At 40.1% G+C, this 17495-nt stretch overlaps 1 protein-coding gene across 3 annotated transcripts in view; it reads left to right on the top strand.

The window, feature by feature from the left end:
* LOC137290476 (glycogen debranching enzyme-like) overlaps positions 1–17495 on the top strand; it is a 40432-nt gene that overhangs the window by 9779 nt on the left and 13158 nt on the right. For 2 of the 3 annotated variants that reach the window (XM_067821431.1, XM_067821430.1), the window contains exons 2-18: positions 786–871; positions 1589–1811; positions 2959–3517; positions 4091–4199; positions 4621–4738; positions 5326–5349; positions 8023–8235; positions 8548–8687; positions 9636–9823; positions 11856–11979; positions 12374–12537; positions 12936–13037; positions 13251–13403; positions 14019–14169; positions 15678–15897; positions 16484–16755; positions 17281–17414. In XM_067821431.1, the coding sequence (XP_067677532.1) occupies positions 793–871; positions 1589–1811; positions 2959–3517; positions 4091–4199; positions 4621–4738; positions 5326–5349; positions 8023–8235; positions 8548–8687; positions 9636–9823; positions 11856–11979; positions 12374–12537; positions 12936–13037; positions 13251–13403; positions 14019–14169; positions 15678–15897; positions 16484–16755; positions 17281–17414 (2973 nt within the window). In that variant the 5' untranslated portion in view covers positions 786–792. The remainder of the gene's footprint in view (positions 1–785; positions 872–1588; positions 1812–2958; positions 3518–4090; positions 4200–4620; positions 4739–5325; positions 5350–8022; positions 8236–8547; positions 8688–9635; positions 9824–11855; positions 11980–12373; positions 12538–12935; positions 13038–13250; positions 13404–14018; positions 14170–15677; positions 15898–16483; positions 16756–17280; positions 17415–17495) is intronic. The other variant, XM_067821433.1, reaches the window with a different exon arrangement.

Here is a 17495-nt window from a genome sequence, read left to right as displayed (position 1 = left end):
ATTTTCAAACCAGATCGCAAGTACTTGCTATCAGTTAAAAAAAAATGTTACCCGTGAAGGTACCGGGGTAGAATGGGCCTTCAGCAACACATGCTAGCCATAAAAGGTGTCTATGCTTGTCGTAAGAGGCGACTAAAAGGATCGGGTTTTCAGACAGGCTGACTTGGTTGACACGTGTCATTGGTTCCCAATTGCACAGACCGATGCTCGTGTTGTTGGTTAATGGATTGTCTGGTTCAGGTTCGATTATTTACAGACCGCCACCATATAGCCGGAATATTGCTGAGTGTGGCATAAAACTCACTCACTCACTCACTCACTCACTCACTCACTCACTCACTCACTCACTCACTCACTCACTCACTCACTCACTCACTCACTCAAAAAAGTTAATTTCGAACACTGTTGATGGCATGAGTATGGGGTCCAACACAGTGTGTTTATTCAAGTACGACACAAGAAGGATGCTTGGTACCTAAACTCATGACAGATATAAACATATTTACTGCCTTAATTTGATACATGTATCTTCAAGCAGGTATATATATGAGATGTGATTGGGCTATTTCAGCGTGACAATGCCTGTGATTCATGTGTATTCAAACAGGTATATTCCTGATATGTGATTGGAGCATTTCAGTGTGACAATACCTTCGATTCATGTGTCTTCAAGCAGCTGTATTTATGATGTGTGATTGAACTATTTCAGTGTGACAATGCCTGTGATTCATAATTCATGTATCTTTAAGCAGTTGTATTTATGATATGTGATTGGTCTGTTTCAGTGTGACAATGCCTGTGATTCAGGCCCGTGTGCTGACCCTCAACAAGGGGGAGAACAGGGAGACAACTCTGTACCGACTGGAAAAAGGTAGGGCATGTGCAGTCTCACTGTAATACTGACTTACCAATACAATGCAATATGTTTTTATAAAAAAAAGCTTTCTAGTACCTTTCTTTGTTCTTGTAGTGACTTGATGTTATATTTTACCAGTGACTGTCCGGATTAGAATGTTGGTCTTTCGTATCCCATGTTTGTTGTAAGAAGCGACTAACGGGATTGGGTAGTCAGGCTCACTGACTTGGTTAGCAGAAGTCATTGGTTCCCAGTTGCACAGATTGATGCTCATGTTGTTGATCACTGGTCCAGACTCGTTTGTTTACAAACTGCCACCATATAGCCGGAATATTGCTGAGTGTGGCATAAAACTAAACTCACTTACTCACTCACTCACTCACTCAAGAAAATGTTTACACAGTATTCAGTATTGATAACAAAAAGCAGAGAAGTTGTAAGTTTAGAAAAAAAACAATACATATATTTGCTATTCTTAATATTATATGTCCTTAGTAAAAATTTGTATACCTTAACATGCTTTAGAAAATGGCTATTCTTTCAGGATGGTGTGCAGCAGCCTAGTAGTTTAAGCCTTCATGCAGAAGACACGGGTTCAGTTCCCAACATGTTTATAATGTATTAAGCTAAAAGCTGAGTAAAACTAAACTACTTGTTCTCTCACCCATTCACTCACTCACTCACTCAATCACTCACTCACTCACTCACTTACCCAACCACTTACTCTTTCAGGATGGACTCTCAGGTTTGTCCTCGGTCCATCTCTTTTGTCTGCTTCTGTGCGCCTCTTCTGCAACCATCCTCCATCTAAAGACAAGGCCTTTGAGCGGACTACCTACTATGAACTGCCATGGAGGAGTCCTAGTGGGATGAAGAGTGATCGCTATGACGTCGTCGCCGAAGTCAACATGGGAATAGCTGGGTCTTTCAACTACTTCTTCACAATCGACGGCAGGTGGGAGCAGTATACTTTACTTCGAGGTCATTACTCAAAGGGCTTCAAGAGTGGAAATAACCCATTGCTCGATGTCCCAGTAAACTGGGTTTTTGTTCCTAGTTGCCTTATTGTGAGGGCTCAGGGAAAATAACATTGAGGATACATTAATCCATAACCCTTGGGACCAGTGAACAACTTATAATGTACGCCTAACAGTAAGGTTACTAGAAATTGATCCTGCCAGCTTGTTTCAGTTTTGCAGTGTAAAAGGATCAGAACAAACTTAAAATTGATAGATAACACCTGTTCAAGCGAGCCAAGTTTCATTATGTCATTTGATGCTCAGGGACTTGTAAACAACATGCAGTTTTGTTTTAGTAGTGGTGTCCAAACATTAATTGTCCACTGTCAGAAATCCATATGGAACCTGTTTTCTTTGGGATTTATTTCCCTCCCCCTTCCCCACTTGCATGTATCAATACATGATATTGTTTCAAGAGTGTCTGAACCAATAAGATATCAGCATTCTGACCTGGAGGTTTTATGAAAGACAAGTAGCTACAAGCATCAAATGTTCTGTTTGAGGTATCGGGTCATATGTTTCCTCAAAAATCAAGGTATGGCATTTAGGTTCTTCTTCACTAGCGGCACAGCAATCACAGGGACTTATATCACTTAGAAACATATAGGTGTATAGACTCTACCCTAGTGACACATAAAAGAAAAGGGATGTAACGGTGAAACCACACCCTTCTCAAACAAAGTCCACGTAAAATATTCTTAGGGACCTGCCGAGGCGTACAGATCGAAAGCTAGATTTCCCTACTCAATGCACTATAAATGGCCACAATCGGATCATTATTTCAAAATTTAGGTTCTTCTTTGAAGGCATGTCAGTGTCATTTTTTGAGGTTATAACTGGCATGTGTGGGTATGTCTCAGTAACAAAGGTACTGGTACATAATGATTTCCAGTTGAACATTGGCTGTGAAGAGTGTACTACTGTTCAGATACTTCTAAACACTTTCTAGTGTAAGGATTGTTGCTTGTTCAAGGATGTTGGGCATATATGGATAACACTGTCTTCTTGTTTGAGGACTGATAGGAGATACAACATTGCAAGCTAGCTTCTGCATAGAAATGATCTGATTTTCTTTAATTTCAGTGAAACCCCTGCTAATGCTGATGGTCAGGGTTACTTTCTTGTTGACCCGACCCTCCATGTTGGGTCAGACAATGTGGAGATAACTCTCGACTGCATCCAGTGTCAGACTGTCATCACCAAACTCCTTGGACCGTTTTCCCAGTGGGAGAACCGACTTCGAGTTGCCAAGGAGACAGGATACAATCTTATACACTTCACTCCAATACAAGAACTTGGCATATCTAATTCTGCATACTCAATACGAGATCAACGAATTTTAAGCCCAGTGTACAACGATGATCAACAGTATTCATACAAAGATGTGAAAAATCTTGTAGAGACTATGAAAAATGACTGGCAAGTACTGGCGTTGACAGATTTAGTATTTAATCACACCTCAAAGGACAGCCCGTGGGTGCTAGAGCATCCAGAATGTGCCTATAATTTGGAGAATGCACCTCATCTGATACCACCATATGTGTTGGACCGAATATTCCATCAGTTCAGTGTAGAGGTTGCCAAGGACAAGTGGGTTTCTAAAGGTGTCCCTTCCACCATTGACAGCGAAAGTCAACTCCAGGTAAATGTTTATACAAATTATAGGGAAAAATGGCTGCCTCTGAATTTATAGATAGTGAAACCTTTTTAAAAAGGTGCAAATAATCAGGTAAAGTTCTGTCCCTTTGTCATGCCAGGATCCAAGTGATTTGGGTTCAGACCCAAAATTTACACAGAGCCCAATGTAAGAAGCTACACTCACTTTCACCAGGTGCATGTGGACATGGAAGCCAGGTTACACCAAACAGCCATTATGCTCCCTAGTACATTGTCAAGGTTGAAATGTCTGGTTTGCAGCCTCTGTCTCATAGATTAGTGACATTAATTAGCAAAGCATTGCTGTAAAACATAATCGCCACATTTGATCTTAAGGTAACCATAGTTTGATAACTGAAGCCTTTCCTACCACCTTTACAAAATACACTGATATATAGTTCAGCCTGAAACCATTTTTCATTTTACAATAGATTTGGCTGTGAGTAATAAACTTGCATGAAGAAAGGATAGTAATAAACAACTGAAACATGGTTTGAAAACAATTTGTGTTTAACAATACAGGGACTTAACAGATCAAATATGCTTGGTCACATTGCAGGCAATGCACCGTGTACTGTTAACTGAGGTGATTCAGCCCTACAAACTTCATGAGTTCTACACTGTTAATGTTGACAGCACGATAAAGGAATTCAAGAGAGGAATTGAAGGTGAGCTTCATTCAAGAATCTGTATTCCTTATCAGTGAATTTTTTCAACTGAGAGTTATTTACAAAGCTAATTTACGTGTTCATTTTGTTTCTGTCTGGTTATTCTCTGACTTTATCAGTTCATCACTTGTACGTTGAATATTGTGTTAGTGTCTTTTAATGAATCATGGATTGTGTGTGATTCAGTGCTCATGCTGTCAGCCACTGGGTTTGCCTAGTCCAGACCTGATTAGTCTCAGTCTGATTGGGGTGAACACACACACACACACACACACACACATGCATACACACACACACAAGAGATTGTTAGTAATTACAAACTGGATAGATGTGTTACATTAACTGAAATGAGGGTCCAAATCAACGCTTTGTCAGTGACAGCACAAGCTCTGTGTAATTGAATAATCATCTATCTATGTAGAGAACCGTCTCATCTCTGACAGCAAGGAAGTTGTGGACATCGTTCAGGACCCCCAGTATCGTCGGCTCAAGTCCAAGGTCGATATTGACACTGCCCTGAAGCTCTTCAACATAGACAGGTACAATATTCATAGCTGTATTGTCCCAGTGTGAGAATTGATGTCTAAAGTGTTTGAATAGCCATCTATAAAAAAGGCTTCAAAAGTAGATTACTGATTTGTTTAGAAATAACATGTACCAAAGAGCTTTACCTGTGACATATAAAGAAAAGAATACCCATCAGATGCTCTATCATAGATTTTTAACAGAATACCCATCAGTTGCTCTGGCATAGATTTTTAACACACATAGGATTAGCTTAATTCTAGGGATTGATTGTTAACAATAACTTCTGGTCATAAATATATCTTGGAGGAACCCTGCAAGAGGTTATGGGATGGCCAGGGTGTGGTATATGTACTCTATGGGTGTAATATCTTTGCATGCAATGTTCACCCCTATTTACTTGTGAGATGAATGCGGACGTTATGAACCTCAGGCTCATCTTGTGCAGGCTTCGTTCAGTCTGCCATGGCCAAACTCTATACCAGTTGATGCAGTCAAAATAAACTAACACAAGTGCTTTCTTCAGTAACACCAGAGGCCATGTGGAGTGGTTATCAAGTTATTGTCAGTTTTTGTTGATAACTACTATCTCTATTCACAGTGAGGACAATAGCCATGCCAACAGGTATAAGTATCATGCGGTATATCATTTTCTTTGTCAGGTCTAGATGTTAGACTAACATCACTTGATGACCTTTCTTCCATAAGCTCTTACGATCACAGATCAGAGCTTATTCCTTTCACAGAATCCGTTGTCCATCACATTGCTTTAACATGTTGACTGCACCACGAGTATACTTGTAGTGTCATTGGCCCATTTTGCTGCAGTGAGCATTCGTCTCCTGGCAGTAGCAAAAAATGCTAGGTGACTTTTGTTTTTTGTGCTGGTTTGCCAACATGTGAAACTAAAATACCACTGGTGTGGCTATGAGATAACTCATAGCGGCAAAGTGGGCTAGACACTAACAGTACGAGTGAGAGGCAGTCAACTTGTTAACAGTTCAATATAGCCATCATTATCTATTTTTTGGTTCACTGCCTATGCTGATAGAAATAGTTAAATTTTCACAGTTTATTTTCTGCCAAAAAGTCGCATGTGCTGAAATGTTTTGTAGCCATGCATTATTCTTTAATAAAACATCAACAAGACAAATACAATGCTTGATGTGACATTGATATTTTCAAGTTGACAACTGATGTTGTGACATTACCAAAACTTTATTCTGTTTTTACATTGGCTGATTACCTGTGATCAATTATATAATTATGGTCCCAAGTAGCTAAAATGTTAAACATCATCTGAGACCTAAATCGCAGGACCACTTACTTAAATTTGACATTTGATTAAAATTAATTTAACTTGAAACAGCTTCAGTTAACAGTATATACAAGTATAGTATATACATGTATATATATAATTATCACATACAAATTTTGATGATATCAGTATTAGCATGTCCATTTTCCTTTCAAAATCTTTCCAAAATGTGTTTTTCTTTCAATTTTCAAGAGTTCTAAAGGTTACACAATTGGAAGAAACAGTTATAGTTGTTTGGAATTTTCATCTGTTTTCAAACACCTGTTCTTTTGATGGTTGAGTTTGGAGATGAGAAATGCAAAATGTTGATGGCTTTTATGGTCACATGCTTTAAGTGATATTCAGGTAGTAATGGATTAAGTCAGTTTGTGGAGCAATTATTAACCAGTAATGACAGTTTATACAATTCATTTCACAGTTGAGCATCAACCTTAAACGGTTTCTAGTCTGAATGTTCTTTTTCAGTTTCCATGCCTGCACGGTAGCATTATCTTGACTTATTTTTCTGAACTTCCAAAATTATAGTGAACTGACTCGGTAGTAGACTTTTACCAGTTTACTTTTCTCAAATGCTGTTTTTTTTTAACAGACACTGCACACCTTATGGTTGCTATAGTTAACTCTTATTTTCAGTTTTGCTTGTGACTGCAATACAGAAAGGACAGAAATATCATCAACTTTATCTTGATGCATGTTTTTCCTGTGGTTGATGCTATGGCTTTAGTGTTTGTGTTAGATGCCATAGAAATAGGGACCTTTGAGTTTGAATGTTCTTGACAAAAATGTATAGTCTCTTGGAAAAAGTAGTATTTTAGAGAGCTTTTACTGGCACGCACAAGCACTTGTTCGGCTTCCTGACTTTTTCGGAAATCAGGTCTCTTCTATTTTGTTTGGTTGAGGCAGTAGGGTAGTCAAGTGGTTAAAGTATTTTTTCATGCCATTACATGGATTCTGTTCTCACATAGGGACACCCATGTCTGGGGTACCCAGTAGTAATATTGGATGAAATGTGGCAAGAATCTATATAAGGCCACACCTGCTCACACTTGCTTTGATCATGTCAGCTTGAGCTTGTCTCAGCTACAGCAGCAGGCACATCCACTGTGATGCTTTGCAACCATGATCCTCACAGTGATAAATCATGCCTTGCACTGTAGCTAGGAAAGTCCATGAGAGTCACACAGTGTGACAGAGCTTGCTTCATAACATGAATGAATGAATAGCTAATTGTTATGTGTCATAATGCTCCATAGTAAACACTAAGTCTGTGATTTTGCACCTCCACCCTGAAAGGGAGGGGAGAAATATTGTGTTTTGCTCAGTTCCACTGGTACGTCCAAGCCAGATCTGGTTACGGTGACGGTACCAACTTACATGGATGCAATGGATCGTGGTGGTCAGGCTCACTGACTTTGGTTGATGTTCTGTCAAGGCTTGACAGTGTTGTTCAGCATTTATCATGTCAGTCAGGCTGTACACTTTATTACTTCATTTTGAAACTAAAAATTAAAGATTCTGAGCAAATTTTTAATCAGTATGTCAAATTATATCAAAGAGGAAGATTTGGACAACTGAACATTTTTCAACAATAAATTTTTGTAAATGTTCTATGCCATACAAATCAACATTAAGATTAGTAAAATGTATGTGCATTCATTGGATTGTCTGGTCCAGACTGGAGTATTTACAACCCACATTCACAGTAACAAACACACAAAGTACTGATACTTCTGTGAAACAATGTCTTGCTGACGTTGATAGATATTTGTCATCTGTGCTCATTATTTATTAAAAAATTGATTCAAAAGTAAAATATACAAAATGGTAGATATTATATATTGATACCTTTGATTCTCAGTGTTTTTTTCTCTGTGCTTTTTATTTATTAAAACTTGAGTCAGAAGTACTATTGACATAATGGTGGATATTTGTTTTACATTGGGACATTTGATTCTCAGTGGGTGTTTTTCTATGTTTAAGGCCGGGTGCCATCAACAGACAGGAAAGGATTTCAAAGTGCTGTGAGAGTTTACTTAAAAGGCTGAATGACCTAAACAGTGCAAAGGAAGGGGAAATCTGGGAACACATCAAGGTTGCTGTTGACAATTTTGTTGCCAATGTTAGATGGCGGTTTCTTGACCCGAATGGACCCAAGGTTGGAACTGTCACAGAAAAGCTGCCCTTGATGTACAGGTTAGTGATAGGCTAGATTGAATAGGACAAGGCTTTTTTATAAACAGTACATCATTCGTAATGATTCCGTTCATGTTTCATTCACTACAATTAGGGTAGCCAAGTGGTTTAAGCATTGGCTCATCACACAAGGTCAGTAAGAGTTTGATGCCAAACATAGGTAGAATGTGTGTAGCCTTTCTCTGGAGTCTCTCTCCTCCTCAACACATCCCCCAGCCGTATCCCATGATTTTGTTGGAATATTGCTAGGAGTGGAGTAAAACCAGACTCACTATTGCACTCATCAACTAAGTGGCTGTCCTATTGTTGCAGCTACTATGTGTGGCCGGTGTCTCACAACGGAACAGCTGACAAGGCGGAACAGATGGTTACATCAGGGGAGGGGGCCCGTGTGATGGCAGTCAATGGATGGGTCATGGGGGATGATCCTCTCAAAAACTTTGCAGAGGAAGGTAGGAGAAAAAGTGTTGTCAGAACTTTCCATGTCATTACTGTGTGTCAGCACACTTTCCTAAATCATATCAAATAAAGTGATAATCATGGATAAAATGGGAGTAATGTTGTCATGATTAAGATCACAGGCAATGATAAAATGGCTATTCTGTTTGCTAAACCTCTCACTCACTCTCAAGCAACCACTCACTCAACCTCTCACTCATCTACACACTCAACCACTCTCTCAACTACACACTCAGCCACTCACTCATCTACACACTCACTCTCTCACTCATCTACACACTTACTCTCTCACTCAACTACACACTCAACCACTCTCTCAACTACACACTCAACCTCTCACTCATCTACACACTCACTCTCTCACTCAACTACACACTCAACCTCTCACTCATCTACACACTCACTCTCTCACTCAACTACACACTCAACCTCTCACTCATCTACACACTCACTCTCTCACTCAACTACACACTCAACCTCTCACTCATCTACACACTCACTCTCTCACTCAACTACACACTCAACCTCTCACTCATCTACACACTCAACCTCTCACTCAACTACACACTCAACCTCTCACTCATCTACACACTCAACCACTCTCTCAACTACACACTCAGCCACTCACTCATCTACACACTCACTCTCTCACTCAACTACACACTCAGCCACTCACTCATTCAACCTCTCACTCATCTACACACTCAAACATTGTCTCACTTAACTAATCATTCAGCCACTCACTCATCCACCTACCTACTCACTCACACACTCAACCACTCAACTACTTATTCCAAATGTGATTAAGCCTCTACAGTGACTGCATGAATATTATTCCGTTTTGATAATAAGTATAGATTTGATTTTGATCAGTTGATACCCAGCTACCATGCACAGCAGCTTTGTTAGGTTTATCATCATTCTGTGTATATTATTCACAGGGTCCATGGTATATCTGCGACGAGAACTGTTAGCATGGGGAGACAGTGTGAAGCTGCGCTATGGACAGAAACCTGAAGACTGCCCCTTCTTGTGGAATCACATGAGGGACTATGCAGAGACAACTGCCAGGATCTTCCATGGTGTGAGACTGGACAACTGTCACAGTACACCTATACATGTGGCTGAGGTAGGGATTCACTCGTACCATCTGGGGCCATAACCTGATAAAACCTGTGCTGACCTGTCCAAACTAGACCCAGACCCACCTGACCTGATAAAACCTGCGCTCCGGGTGAGAAATACCCACTGGCCCTCTAGCCTGTGGCAAGGAAAAATCCGGTTGGGCCAGTAAATCTCCAGTCACTGGCCCTACTGACTAGTGAATTTTCATGGGGTCATTTTGCTAACACATCACCCTCACTGACTTGTTAAGTCGTAAGTCACCTTTAAATCATGCAACATTATAGCCTGATAAAAGTGTTCATCATAATAGCAGCCTAATGGTGAAACTCATGTCAGTTAAGTATCCGGCTGGTGAATTAACTATCAGGCATAGCTAGCCTGACTGGCTAGCATAATTTGGAAACTATTTTGCACTCTGCCTGCACTGCCTCATCCTAGCCCCAGCTTACTCCACAAGACCTCAGCTGACTCATTTTGGCCACCAATCACCTGATTGCTCCAGACCTGACTCACATGACCTGGCAAGATCTGCACTGATGTGTGCAAACCAGATCTGCTGTGACCCACCCCACCTTTTTCCAGAAGACCTGACCCATCATGACCACAGCTAACCTGACCCAAAGTGACCTAATCAAACCACACTTGGCCTGATTTGAAATGACACAACCTGAACTAACCCCTTCTTGTCCAACTGGGTTCTAACTGATCTGAAAAACATCAGGCTTGCCCAACTCAGCCTGACAACCTGAACAAATCAACCTAACCTGACCTAGGCTTCCCTGACCTTCACCTGATTTGACAAGATCATTTGGTTTATCCCGATATGATTATATTTGTTTTGTTTTTTTTGTTTAATGCTGCACTCAGCAATATTCCAACTATATAGCAGAGGTCTGTAAATAATCAAGTCTGGCCCAGACTATCCACTGATCAAGAGCATGAGCATTGATCTATTCAGCTGGAAACTGATGACATGTCTCAGTCAAGTCTGACCATCAGATGCCTCTTACAACAAGCATGGCTTATTCATTTATTTGCAGAAAATGTGTATCATGAACAAGAAATTCAAAAACAGTACAGATATGTATACAATATATGGTCTTGGAACAATTATTTCAGATGAAATACAAAGTTTAATTATTAGACATCAGTGGCTATTGGACTCCACTTTGCATCACCAGTGGAACCTAGAAGTGATACACCAGAAAGAAATGTGAGATCTTTTACTCTGTGCATAAAGCAACCCCCTTTCCAACCCATCTAGTTCTGTATACAGAAACCTGCCTTGTACATAGTGTTACGGTTAAGAATTTACCGTGACAAACAATGTAAGAAATCCCCTGTGAACCAGCAAAACAGAACAAAGACAAGTTTATAACATTCAGATATTATATTATTTAGCAACAAGAGAGCAAGTTATACAAAGTCACAAGTCAATTTCACAATATCGATTGCAAATACAATACAAGTGACAAAATCTAAGGCAATGGGACACAAAATACAATATAGCAAACTCACCAAAGTCTTAGTGTGAAAGAGAAACAGTCATGCAGAATGCAACACAGTGAGCGGTCTGACAGCAGTAGATCAGGCGTTGATGGATAAAGTGTTGGCAGCGATTTGATTAAGATATACTCCAGTGAATGAATGATAAAGTGTTGAATCTGTGTCTCTGTGTCACTCACAACACGGCAACTAGAATTTATATACATTTTCAGTCTTTTCCCGAAAGTATGCGCACTTACAGCCATCGCCAACACTGTAGAATGCCCTCAAAACATTGTCTCCCGGAAGTAAACAAACAGGAGGTCAAGGGCAGATAATTCCTGGAAAACCTGAATCCTAAAAATGCGGATCATCTATCATACGAAATACAGCCCACCATATGTATTATTCAAAACACTAAACATTGTGACCCAATAGTAATTATTACTAAATTAATAACAAAATATACAGAAAATACACACTCGTAACACTAGTGATATAAGTTAACTACTAAATAAGGATAACCTTGTTTCTGACTGTTTGTGTTGTAGTACATGTTGGATGCTGCCAGGAAGGTGCAGCCAGACCTGTATGTGATCGCGGAGCTGTTCACTGGGGGCGAGCACCTTGACAATCTCTTCATCAACAGACTGGGCATCAACTCTCTCATCAGAGGTAACTAGAAGAACACAGTGGGACATCACATTTGAAGAACAGCGTTGAGTCCCTTAGTCCCTTAGTCAGATTTGCCCTTAACCATCACTTAAGTGGTAAACATCCATGTATGGCATCTTTTTTGATACAAAATACAGTCTACACATTCTAGGAAGTAAAAACAGTAAGGTGTTACTTGCATTACACAACTTGCTATTGAATTATTACAAGCATTTAATTTCACATTTTGCCAACCTCTTCCAACAGAATGTTTTGTTAATTCACCCACTCAGGTTTATGTATAGTATGATGTTGACCATCAAGAAATATGTGATGAAACAAAAATGTTAAACTGTTTCCACCATTATGGTGAGATATTCCATATTGCTATAATCACTCCTATGTTGTGTTCCAGAGGCACTGACAGCCTGGGATGCCCATGAAGAAGGTAGGCTGGTTCACCGGTATGGAGGTGTCCCCGTGGGGTCATTTGTCCAGCCCCGCGTCCAGCCCCTAGTGCAAACAATGGCTCATGCTATATTCTTTGATCAGACTCATGACAACCGAAGTCCAATAGAGGTGGGTTTTTCATGTTGGGATTAAGGTCAAATAAGATCTGGTTAAGGGACTATACTCCCAATGTCTTTAGCATATTTTCAGTGTAGGTCACTTAGTATCCCATGATCACATGTAAACCAAGGTGGATAACCAGTCAGAGAGTCAGCTGTGATATAGATTCTGCCATAATACCCAACAACTGCACATATATTTATGCAACACACTTAACCATTTTCAGTCAATCTAAACATTTTGAGCAATTACGAAATATGTTTGTAATCATCGATTCCGACTAAGACATGCATTATATTTTTGCTATAGTCACTTATGGTATGAAAAAGAATGAATACACATGGAAATATTATGTCAATTAAAGGGTATATTTTTTAAATGTGGGTTTTGATTGTCTGTCTGCACAGAAACGCTCTGCTTATGATCTCTGGCCGTCTGCTGCCCTGGTTGCCATGGCATTCTGTGCAACAGGAAGTAACAGAGGATACGACCAGCTAGTTCCTGAACATGTGAGTCTGGGAGTGTTTTTAACCCCTGATAATCTTAGAGAAGAAGTGAAACCACAGTGATATGCAGAAAAACATGTTAAAGAAGTATCAAGATTATATTATAAAACATAGACTGATATGCCATGAAAATGCATGGAAATCCAATTTACCCAGTTTATCAACCCGTCAGACTGTATCACAACAGGAATGTACCATATCCTCTTTTGTCAACAGATCCATGTAGTCAAGGAAAAGCGATTGTACCCATCATGGACTGAGGCTCACAACCCAGATGCCAGCCACATGAACAAGACATTCGGCATCACATCGGGGAAGAAGATGTTGAACCAGCTTCACTATGAGATGGGCATGAATGGATTCACACAGGTAGTACAACCAGGTCTTGACACAATAGAAGGAAGCATCGCCAACTATACTGTGTAATCAGTATAGAACCATGGGACATTTGATGGCTCTAAATGCAAATTTATAATGAATGTGCTGCACTAGGTTTAGAAACAAAACTTCTTCTTGCCATGAGAGGTTGTAATTGTTTGTTTGCATATTCACTAAAAGCACAGTCATTAAAAGAATAAGATCTTTCCAGAATCTTAGTGTACTTTAGATATCGCATTCAATCCATTGGTTAGTTTGTTGTTCATTGGTTAATGCCTTACGCTGTAGTGCTCCAGTTATATTGCAGCAGTCTTTAAATGATCGTGTCTTGACCAGGTAGTCAATCCAGTGATTAACAGCATGAACATCAATCTGAGCAATTGGGATACAATGACATGAGTCATCCAAGTCAGCAAATCTGACCACCTGACTCCATTAGTTGTTTTTTTTCAACAAGCATGGGCTACTGAAGACCAATTCTAACCCGGATCTTCACAGCCCTGGTACATGCCTGAATGGAAGGACTCATGTTGACGGGATCCACATGGATCAGCTGCTCAAGGTTTGCTTGTTTTCTTCAGTATGTTGTTTTGTTCATGATTTCAGGTGTACGTGGATCAGATTGACCATGCCATTGTGTCGGTGACAAGGCACAACCCACGAACCCATGAGTCTATAATACTGATATCCCACACAGCATTCCAGCACCCTGACAACCCAGACGAGACAAGATACATCAGACCCATCACTGTGGAGGGTGAGATGCCATATTTAACATGAAAAGTCAGTCAGTGTGTACTGTATGTGGGATCCAGTTTTCATACCATATTACTTGACATGAAAACACAGGTTGACCCCAGTCCAGTACTATATATTTAACAAGTATACAATGAAGCCCCATTAGCCTGAGCTCTGATAATCCAGATGCCTCGCCTCCTGGAAGATTTCAGCTTGTTACCAATCTATGCCTTTTCAATTTGCCTCAGTAATGCAGAAATTCAGTTTCTAGGACCGGATGCTAAGTTGCTGTAACCGATCAGTTAAAAAAAGTAAATTGCTCCACAGTCCGTGCGCTGTAAGTTGTATTCACGAACCATAAAAATGCCTCCCAACATGTTTACTTTACTGGCCTCAATCAGTGGGAACAATAAACACTCAGCAACTTGCAGTTGACAAGATGAACTCTTGTTAACTTCTGACAAATGTCAACTAAGGCTGTTGCTTTAATTAGACATTGAAAACTACCAACAGAAGTCTATGAGATATTGCCACAATACGAAGGCGTGGATGACAAGTGAGCTGTTTTGTGGTTGGTTAAAGCACTCTGACAGACAGGCGCAGTCACATGCACTTAAAGTGATTGTGCTTCTTGACAACGCTACAAATGTGCTTCACTAACTTTGCTTTTTGCTATGGCTGTAATTTATTGTTGTGCATGCTAGTCATCATTTTATAAGCTTTACATTAAGCACTTATTTTGTTTCATCCCGAGTCAGACCCGTGAAGATCCCAGGGTAGAATAGGCCTTCAGCAACCCATGCTTGCCATAAAAGGCGACTATGCTTGTCGTAAGAGGCGACTAACGGGATCGGGTGGTCAGGCTCGCTGACTTGGTTGATACATGTCATCGGTTCCCAATTGCGCAGATCGATGCTCATGTTGTTCATCACTGGATTGTCTTGTCCAGACTAGATTATTTACAGACCGCCACCATATAGCTGGAATATTGCTGAGTGGGGCGTAAAACATAACTCACTCACTCACTCACTCATCCTGAGTCATGTCATCTTTCTAATAGTAAAGGAAGCAACTCTTGCTTGAACTTGTGTCTTGATTCAGTAGTCCAGATTCACAATCCGGACGAATTTGCTCAGAAACGCAACCATCTGGATTATCAAGGCTTCACTGTATGTGATTTGTATACAGGATGGCTCAAATTCTACAATACATCTTGCATTGTCAACCTCATGTGCATTCTTGGTAGGAATTGGTAGCTACAATGATGGTCATAACAGTGTTTAGGTGTTTACCCTGATTGTATGGATCACTGGTTATAATATCAATCACTGGATTGTCTGGTCCCAACATAAGAGATGCCCCACAAATAGCAGCATTTATCCCTTCAGAGTGTCCTATCTGTGTCATTGCCTTTGTCTGCATTAATGGAAGTATACAAATTTTATGTTTTCTCCATTAAGTGTGATTCACAATTTGTTATTCCATGTGCAGTCATTTATGTACCTTATGTATTATCTTCCTACACAGGAATGATCGAGGAGATTATATTCGAGGGTCGTATGCGCTGTGCAAAAGGTTACACTTACGAGAAAAACAAAGACTTCATCAGTGGGCTTCCACAGTATTACCTTGACCTCCGAGAGCATGTGAAGGTTGAGAACAGTGGTATGGTGAAGGTCAAACAGATAGGGGACAAGATGGAAGTGTCATTTGTGTCCTTTACTCCTGGCAGCGTTGTTGCTTTCAGGTGAATTCTTGATATTTCATATAAACAGTAAAGAGCTGGAATATCTTGATACTTGTTCCCCTTGACATACAGTGACTGCCTTGAGCACTACAAGATCTAGTTTTGGTCATGTTAGTGCCCTGAAGAAAATACTGACTCAGTTCATGGGTGGTTCATATGGCTTGTTGAGCACTGATTTAAACACTTTTGGTTTAGAAGTGCCCAGACTCTGGTTCTAGCCAGTGTGTAAGAGAAACTGTAAATTAATCAAGAATTGCTTTAAATTTGTTATTATTTGAAAAGCCAAGCATATGTTTTAACTAGTAATAAAAGAAGGCTTTCTGAATTGTACAAAACAACATTTTAAAAGTGAAGCATGTTGAATGTGTACGATGTATCTCTACTGAAATATGAAAATAATCGGATATGAATCTTAACCTAACCTGACTGCAATATTCATGACATACGAGAAGATCTCCACTATAACAGCAGTTCAGTGCATTTGGTCCTGCTTCTATAAAACACTGCCACTAATTAAAATCATTTGGTATTTTGACATCTTCATTTAAAATCAAAATGTGATGATTTTTATAATATTCTTGTAAAGATCATCTCTACGGCAACCAGCCAAGAATGCCATACTGGAGATCCGACGAGGCCTTGGTCAGTTTGGTTACCTGATGCGGTCTTACAGTGGACACACCATGTTTGATGAGTCGTGGGATACATCCAACTTCCGAGCCATTGTCTCGCATCTGTCTCTAGCCGATCTCAACCGGGTTCTGTACCGAGTAGACGCAGAGGAACGTGATGATGGCAATGGGTTTGGATCCTACCACATCCCAAACTATGGGGACCTGGTCTACTGTGGACTGAGAGGTGAGGGGGATGAGATCATGAGGGTGGGATTCTCCTAACTACATATCAGCATGATCAGCATGATTAGGCTAGTCACCTCAAGAAACATTATGATCAATTAATTAGGGACTACCTACTGATGGATTTAATTAATTTACCGAAATTAAGCCCAAACAATTCCTAAAATGTATCAGTTAAACCAACTATCCAAATATATGATTCCACATCAGTAACTCATTATATTACTACATTGCACCTGGGAGGCAATTATTATTCTGTACAATACACATCTGTCTGCTGGGTGCAGAGTTGTTGGTGCCATTCCATCACTTCAGGTGAAGTCATGGTTAGGTCAGTTAAAAGACCACAGTTAATCACCATATATGACGTTTACCTTTTAGTTGAGTATCAGAGTTAGAAGGGAGGATGTGATCAGAAGTGGTTATACTGAAGTAGCCTCATGGTTGTTTTTGTTATCGTTGTGTGTACAAGCACCACTGATCTTCTCAACGAGGCTGTCATTGTTGTTGTGACTTGTCTCCCCAGGGATAATCTCGCTGTTGGCTGAGATCCGACCTCAGAATAACCTTGGTCATCCTCTGTGTGAAAACCTGCGGGCAGGGGACTGGCTTGCTGACTATACTGCCAACAGACTCAAGGTGCATCAAGGCACAGCACATGTATGTATGATATATGAGCAGTTTAGTTGGAATGTGTGACTGTAATGATTGGGTGTCCGAAACCACGGTCTAAGGCACAGA

This window comes from Haliotis asinina, chromosome 7 (assembly GCF_037392515.1).
Source record: "Haliotis asinina isolate JCU_RB_2024 chromosome 7, JCU_Hal_asi_v2, whole genome shotgun sequence".
Classification (NCBI taxonomy): Eukaryota; Metazoa; Mollusca; class Gastropoda; order Lepetellida; family Haliotidae; genus Haliotis; species Haliotis asinina.
This window is presented reverse-complemented; position numbering and strand designations above follow the sequence as displayed.